The 7,792-nt window shown below is 30.7% G+C and overlaps 1 protein-coding gene across 2 annotated transcripts; it reads right to left on the bottom strand.

Moving 5' to 3' along the window:
• Window positions 1-320: 320 nt before the first annotated feature.
• On the bottom strand, window positions 321-7,362 carry LOC120356200 (histone deacetylase 9-B-like). 2 transcript variants are annotated; one of them, XM_039445089.1, is made up of 2 exons: window positions 7,254-7,362; window positions 321-545 (listed from the first exon to the last, which is right to left on the bottom strand). In XM_039445089.1, exons 1-2 carry the CDS (start codon window positions 7,356-7,358, stop codon window positions 354-356), a joined length of 297 nt encoding a protein of 98 aa, XP_039301023.1. In that variant the 5' UTR covers window positions 7,359-7,362; the 3' UTR covers window positions 321-353. The 2 variants fall into 2 exon arrangements, with proteins under 2 accessions (XP_039301023.1, XP_039301024.1); XM_039445090.1 differs by having other exon boundaries at window positions 321-527.
• Window positions 7,363-7,792: the final 430 nt, after the last annotated feature.

Here is a 7,792-nt window from a genome sequence, read left to right as displayed (position 1 = left end):
AGAACTCAAATGTAGGCAGCATTTCCAGTTACATGTTCCAGCATTATAATATTTTGATAGAGCTATTACATGAAAGTTCAATAAAAAGAATTACTAGTAACCTCATTTCATTTATTTCAGACACTGATCATTCCCAAAGGTTTTCACCATTGATTAACAAAAGTACCAAATAATGTATCTCAAGTCTAACTTAATCGTTTTACTCTCAAGATACTTTCAATTTAATTTATTTTGTATTAATTTCATTCCCAATCATCATGAGAGCTAATGAAGTATTAAATACCTTATGAAAGCTACTATTGTTACAGTATACAGGGAGCTTTAGAACCAATGTTGTTTTAAGCAGCAACTGCCTATGAAATACTGTAAATTGAATTTAACCCAAAATACAAGACTTTGAATGACCTTGACCAACTGACCTTGAGATGATGCCTCAGCTGTTCCTCATGCTGTTGCGCCAGCTGTTGTTGCTGCACCTGGAATTGCTGCAACAGGATTTGCTGCTGCAGCTGTTGTTGCTTCTTCAGCTGCAACGCAAAAGAATGCTGATCAAAATGCCAGCAAAACAGCATCATGTAGTTATCAGTATTGTCAAAAACAGCACACAACAAATTCAACAATCATATCACAGATAACAACAACATATTCAATAATTACACCACAATAGACAATAATTTCTTTTAACTGGCGCCCAAAGTGGGACAAAACCATTTTCAATATAACTTAATTGATTCATACAATAAGTATATCATCAAAATGATAAGGAGAGACAAAATAAGGTAACCTTGATTATTATTAATTGGAAATCCAAATTTAATGCTGTAATTCACCCCGAAGACTTCTGCTACTGCAAATATTGACAATATGGTAAAGAGCTAGATGGAAATTCCAGCTAGAAGTCTTCGGGGTGAATTACAGCATTTAATTTGCAGAATTTTCATCTAGCTGTTTACCCTGTAGTCAATACTTGCAGTAGCAGGAGTCTTCAGGGTGAATTACAGCATATAATTTGGATTTTCATTCAATAATAATAATTAATTGATTAGCATTTGAATAATTGCAATATCTCAGTAATTTTCATCTGTAAAGGTAACCTTTTGCTATTCCTCTCCCGAATTTAGATATGGTTACACATAGTCCAAAATAGGTTGAGTCTTGTAGTTATTCACTTCAAAAAAATATCAGTCCTTAATTATCTTCACAAAGTTGATTTTAAAATTCAGATGCTTTAAACCAAACATAGAAGAAATATTACACATTATTATACTATATAATAATATTGTTTCAAATATCTAATGAAAGCTATATAAATAGAGCTGAGGACTTCTGCAAATATTGACTAGAGAACTAAAATAGGAGTATGGAATTTGAGAAGCTATTTAGTTCTTTAATCAACATTTGCAGTAGCAGAAGTCTGTAGTTCTATTTATATAGCTTGCATTGGATATTTGAAATGATTAATAATAATAAATAATTGAAAAATCTTTATTCAACTTTCTTACATAATTCATAGTTGAAAAGAATACATTTTTTACAGCAATGGCCACAAGGCCGTCTGCCAGGGATTTGAAATGATTATTGTACAGTAATAATTTTCCAGCAGATGGTAAACTGCAATTACTAATAAATCTTCCAACAATTTCAATAATTAAATAACAATAGTTTTATGTGTATATGGAGCCCAAAGTGGGACATTGCTGCACTTAGAGACTTTCTCAACACCTGATGGCTCATGACAAAATATGTTTCTCTCATGCAGCAATCGTCCATTTTGCATTAGAGGAAACAATAGTACCTAACACCTTTCTTTCCAAGGTTACTAAAATTGATAAGCAAACAAGATATTGTGTACCATATTTCTATTAAATCACACCTAGTTTCAACTACTTGACAACTTTTATTGTGTTCCAAAACCAATAGTTATCTATTAATGAATATAAGTTTTATATATTAGTATATATATTAACATATATACATATATACATATATACATATATATTAGTTATATATATATATAATATATATAATATATATATATATTATAATATAATATAAGTTTTATATATTAGTTTCAGAAAATATGTTTCTCTCATTCAGGCAGCTCATTCAAAGAGAATCTTACTGTACGATAAGTTGTAGGGTAGGACAAAGTTTGAACAAACCTAGCTGTGCTTAATATCTTGTAATATTTTAAATCTACAATGTACTAGTTTAAGGCTGTGCAAAGGCTAAAAATGAACTTTCTACTCCTGATATTTTTCCAATTTTTTCGATTGTATATCATCAAGCAATCAAAATGAAAAATTTTTCTCGCAAAAGAATGCTGATCAAAATGCCAGCAAAACAGCATCATGTAGTTATCAGTATTGTCAAAAACAGCACACAACAAATTCAACAATCATATCACAAATAACAACAGATTCAATAATTATATCACAACAGACAATAATTTATTTTTTTAACTGGCGCCCAAAGTGGGACGAAAACATTTTCAATATTACTTTATTGATTCTTTAATGAGTCATACAATAAGTATATCATCAAAATGATAGGGAGAGAAAAAATAAGGTAACCTTGATTATTATTATTAAATAAAAATCCAAATTAAATGCTGTAATTCACCCTGAGGACTTCTGCTACTGCAAATATTGACAATAGGATGAACAGCTGTTTACCCTGTTGTCAATATTTGCAGTAGCAGAAGTCTTTGGGGTGGATTACATCATTTGATTTGGATTTTTGTTTAATAATAATAATTCATTCATTTGAATAATTGCAATATCTCAGTAATTTTCATCTGTAAAGTTACCTTGTGCTATTACTCTCCCAAATTTAGATAAGGTAACACATTGTCCAAAATAGTTTAAGTCTTGTAGTTGTTCACTTCAAAAAAATTCAGTCCTCAATTATTTTCACAAAGTGGATTTTAAAATTCAGATGCTTTAAAACCAAACATAGAAGAAATATTACACATTATTATACTATATAATAATATTGTTTCAAATATCTAATGAAAGCTATATAAATAGAGCTGAGGACTTCTGCAAATATTAACTAAAGAACTAAAATAGGAGTATGGAATTTTGAGAAGCTATTTAGTTCTTTAATCAACATTTGCAGTAGCAGAAGTCTGTAGTTCTATTTACATAGCTTGCATTGGATATTTGAAATGATTAATAATAATAAATAATTTAAAAATCTTTATTCAACTTTCTTATATAATTCATAGTTGAAAAGAATACATTTTTTACAGCACTGGCCACAAGGTCGCCTGCCAGGGATTTGAAATGATTATTATACAGTAATAATTTTCCAGCAGATGGTAAACTGCAATTTCTAATAAATCTTCCAACAATTTCAATAATTAGATAATGATAGTTTTTTGTGTATCTGGAGCCCAACGTGGGACATTTCTGGACTTAAGAAACTTTTTCACACACCTGATGACTCATGACAAAATATGTTTCTCTCATGCAGCAATCTTCCACTTAGCACTAGAGAAAACAATAGTAACACCTTTCTTTCCAAGGTTACTAAAATTATTGATAAACAAACAAGTTATTGAGTACCATTTCTATCAAATCACAACTAGTTTCAACTACTTGACAACTTTTATTGTGTTCCAAAACCAATAGTTATCTATTGATGAATATCACCCCACACAGGCTAGGCCTCTGGGCGTTTTTTGTTTTATTCATTCTCAAAAAAGAATCTTATCATTTTGTTACATCATTATTACTGTATATTTCTATGTTCAGATGATTAGAAACAGATTTTCCTGTTACTGTACTAGTTTTTGGATGAATAAAATATTTTTCATTTTATTTTTCATATCATAGTTTTCAAGAAATCTGTTTCTCTCATTCAGACAACTAATTCAAAGAAAATCTTACTGTATGGTAGGCTAAGTTCAAACGAACCTAACTGTGCTTTATTTATATTGAAATATTTTCAACTCTACAATTAACTAGTTTACAGATCAACAATGATTTCAAATACAGTAAAACCTCAATAATCTGATCCCTATGGGACAGGGTGCAAAGCCAGAATAACAAAAAGGAGATCATTGAAAGCATCTTTTACATCAAGCCCTCTCTTCAAAGTAAAAACGATTTAGTTTGAAGTACTGTATCTGCAAACAGATTATTGTTTGCACATGTATTTTTACAACTTTAAAAATATCTCACATGGAAGACAACATTCAACATAAATAGAGCCTACCATTACTATTTGAACAATTTCATCAACAGATTTTATTATTATCTGAAGAAGACACAATGCATTTGTGTTGAAGAATGAAGAAAGCACAGCTGTTTCCAATTGGCTGCAAACAAAGGCCTAAAATAGGATTGTCTTGAACTATTATAAAAAAACTGTAACAATATTGGAGTTATGAACTCCTATTTATTGATCAACATATGGCAGTGGATATTTACAGAGTAGAATTGTTCTTGATCTCATTTAGAAGTGGCTAAAATTATATTTTTGTTATTCAACATATTTGGGCCCGGTTGCACAAAAGTCTATTAATATTTAACAGTGATTAAATGACAAAAAATCCAATCAGAGGAGTGGAAGACATCTTCAATTCATAAATACATCAGAACCCTTTACTTCATCCTAGGTATTTGATCAGGAAATTTATTAGAACAATGAGAAATGTGATTTTTTGTGTAGTTGAGAATTTCTTAGTCTTTTTCATTCAATAGAAATGTGATTATTCGATCTGAATCAACTCAACCACTCAATCACAGTTAAAATTAAACATACTTTTGTGCAACTGGGCCACAATGTCAACGAACCATTTTCAGATTCATCATATATTTCGAAAAATTATTTATTTAATTATTGTGACTCACAGTGCAAAACGACTATTGCTCTCTTAAAACTTACCTCTGTCTTATTCACTCTAAAGTGAGATTCAAGTTATTAAGTCAGTGGAAAACTGATAGGAAGGTATGTATAGTTGCCACGTTCTTTTTCCACCGCCTTCTATAGTAAATAGCTGTGATTCAAGTCATATCGGTTTCTCTGATCTAATATTAATTGTTGACTCAATAGTTAATAACGATCAAAGCTATTTGAATGCTGTACAAAAATAATTAATTCCTCTGTTATTCTCTGACCAATCTTAATAAATGAGGTATCCTTCAAATTTTAATAAAATTTGTTAACTTTTTTGTATCTTGTGAATTTTCTGTAAAGTGAACGATTTTCGTGAAATTTGCAATTAAAAATGGCCGCCATTTTGAATATGTACATCGAAAATTTTTATTCAATTTTTTAAAGTTGAGTCTTTATAACTTCATAAATATTTATGCCAAATTTCAGATCAATACAACATTTCATTCTTGAGATAAAAATTTCTAAGTGAAAAAAACAAAATGGCAGCTGTAAGGATAACCGCTGAGTTTTGGACACTTAAAATATGACATTTGTAGTCTCCTATCATCCAGGAAAAATCCCCAAAAATGTTCGACACTACTTCTGAAACATCCTGTATTTTATTCCACAAGAGAATTCCGTGATTTAGTAATGAATTTTCAAAAGAGATTGAATTCTAGTAAAAAAGTTCATTATATTTATTCATGATTGAATACTTGCATTGTTGCTTATTGAACACTCAGCTACTTTCTCTACCTTTGAAAATAGTTTTGACCCAGTGGCCGGGTTACACAAAAGGCGGTTTAAATATTTAAGACATGATTAATTCCATGAGAGCCAATCAGAGAAGGCTTTTTTGAAAAGACATCTTCTCTGATTGGTTCTCGTGAAATTAATCATGTCTTAAATTTAACCGAAAAATATTTTTTGTCATAGTCATTCAATTTCAGCTGTTTTACATCAATTGAATCAAGCTGGTAAACAGCTGATTGTGGAACGAATAAACATATGATGCTCATTACAGCCTTACACCAGTTATAGAATAGACACGGCCCATTGTATATTCATACTGAAAGTCGATGAAGCCAACATCTACTGCCAAATCCACCCATCTTGACGTCACAACAGTGACGTCACGCATCGTATAGAAATTATAGAAAACTTTTTTGAGTTTGTTGTGTAAGTGTTTGTGGTGTTTAACTTACATTGTTGTTAAACATAGATTTTTTTCCATAGCAGATTGTTATTTATTTATGTAATTAAAATTTATGAAAATGGTAATCTCCTGTGCAGCATATAATTGCACTGAAATTTTTAGGAAAAAAAGTGGAATATCTTTCCATGCGCAAGTTGAAATTTTTACACATAAATATTGTAAGTTGTAACTGTAATATTATCTTTGGTTATGATGTAAGTGAACTCATTGCAGCATGACAATAAATTAGTTTTGTAGGCTACCGTACCTTATTATTTTCAAAACACATTATAACTTTGAAGCCGATATCACATAACACATTATAACTTAACCGATATCGTTTTTGCCCGTAGCTAGAAATAACCTAAAAACACCATGAATCTGAAATAGACAATCTGAAAGTTTTCTATACGATGCGTGACGTCACTGTTGTGACGTCAAGATGGGTGGATTTGGCAGTAGATGTTGGCTTCAGAGGCTAGACTTCCCAGCGTGTCTATTCTATAACTGGTCTAAGATTACAGCATACTATACTGTAATAAAATCATATGTTCTCTTAGTTCCTAGAAACTAAGTTTCTAGTATGTTTCTTTGTATGTTTCCTAGTTCCGAATTGGGAACAGCAAAACTGGTACAAAAACCGCCTTTTAGTGCTCCTGGTGGAAGTTTTGTCAACTACAATCAAGAAATTCCTGATTCGAATCTTGTAAACTAGGTTATGTTTATAGAATGCATGTAGTAATGTCAGCATAAGCAGGTAATGTTTCTGTTTCTCAATTATTCTTTTCTAGATTATTATGATAAAAATAGTGTAAGTTACTTGGACGTGAATGTCTTTTGCAGTGCTCAAATGAAATTCATATTAGACATTCTCTTTTATTACTTTTCTAGTATTTATATATATCTATTTTTTGTAATAATTTTTAATAATGTATTTCCTGTATTCATGAGTGCGTTTGGGCTGTTATGCCTGTTGCACTCCTAGATTTTTGTAAGAATAAATAAATAAATAGTCACGGCTAACGCCTCGACTGGAAACATCATTTTCGCCTGCAAAAGGCCCCTTCCCGTCCATGTGACGTAAAATACTATTATCCACAGATTTAAAAACTTGAATCTCACTACAGTTATTGCAATATTAAAATGTTTTTGAAAATAGTGTATAGTGGCTCACCTCCAATATCCTATGTTGTAGGGCATTCTCGTGACCGTTGGGAATGCTCTGGAGATCACTTCGCCTGCTAAGGGCGGGACTCGTGACGGGTGACTCACGTGTCATGTCTGCAACAAAAAAGAACAAAATCATCGATAAAATTACAGAATTATGAACAATAAAATCACCAAATTCATTCATTTATCAATTTATATTTTTTACAAAGAAGCACTGATTGGGAAAGAAAAACTAAGGATACTCCTTGTACTATTTCTCTCCCGAATTTAGATAAGACTTTAAAACTCCAAAGTAGGGTTATGATTTCAATTTACTAAAATTTTGTTCATTTCCACTCGAAAACAAAGATTTTAAATTTTAACGGTTGAAAACAGAATAAGAAACAAAAATATCACACTCGAATCGCCTGTAGAAAAAATTATGAATAAGATGACAAAGTTCTGAATAAAACTACCAATTTACGAAAAATTGACCAAATCCATCTTATATCCTATACTACTAAACGAGCAATTCATGTTTATATGTTCAGATGTTTGTATTTC

This window comes from Nilaparvata lugens, unplaced genomic scaffold (assembly GCF_014356525.2).
Source record: "Nilaparvata lugens isolate BPH unplaced genomic scaffold, ASM1435652v1 scaffold6138, whole genome shotgun sequence".
Classification (NCBI taxonomy): domain Eukaryota; kingdom Metazoa; phylum Arthropoda; class Insecta; order Hemiptera; family Delphacidae; genus Nilaparvata; species Nilaparvata lugens.
The sequence above is the reverse complement of the archived record's forward strand: the minus strand, read 5'-3'. Positions and strand labels throughout refer to the sequence as shown.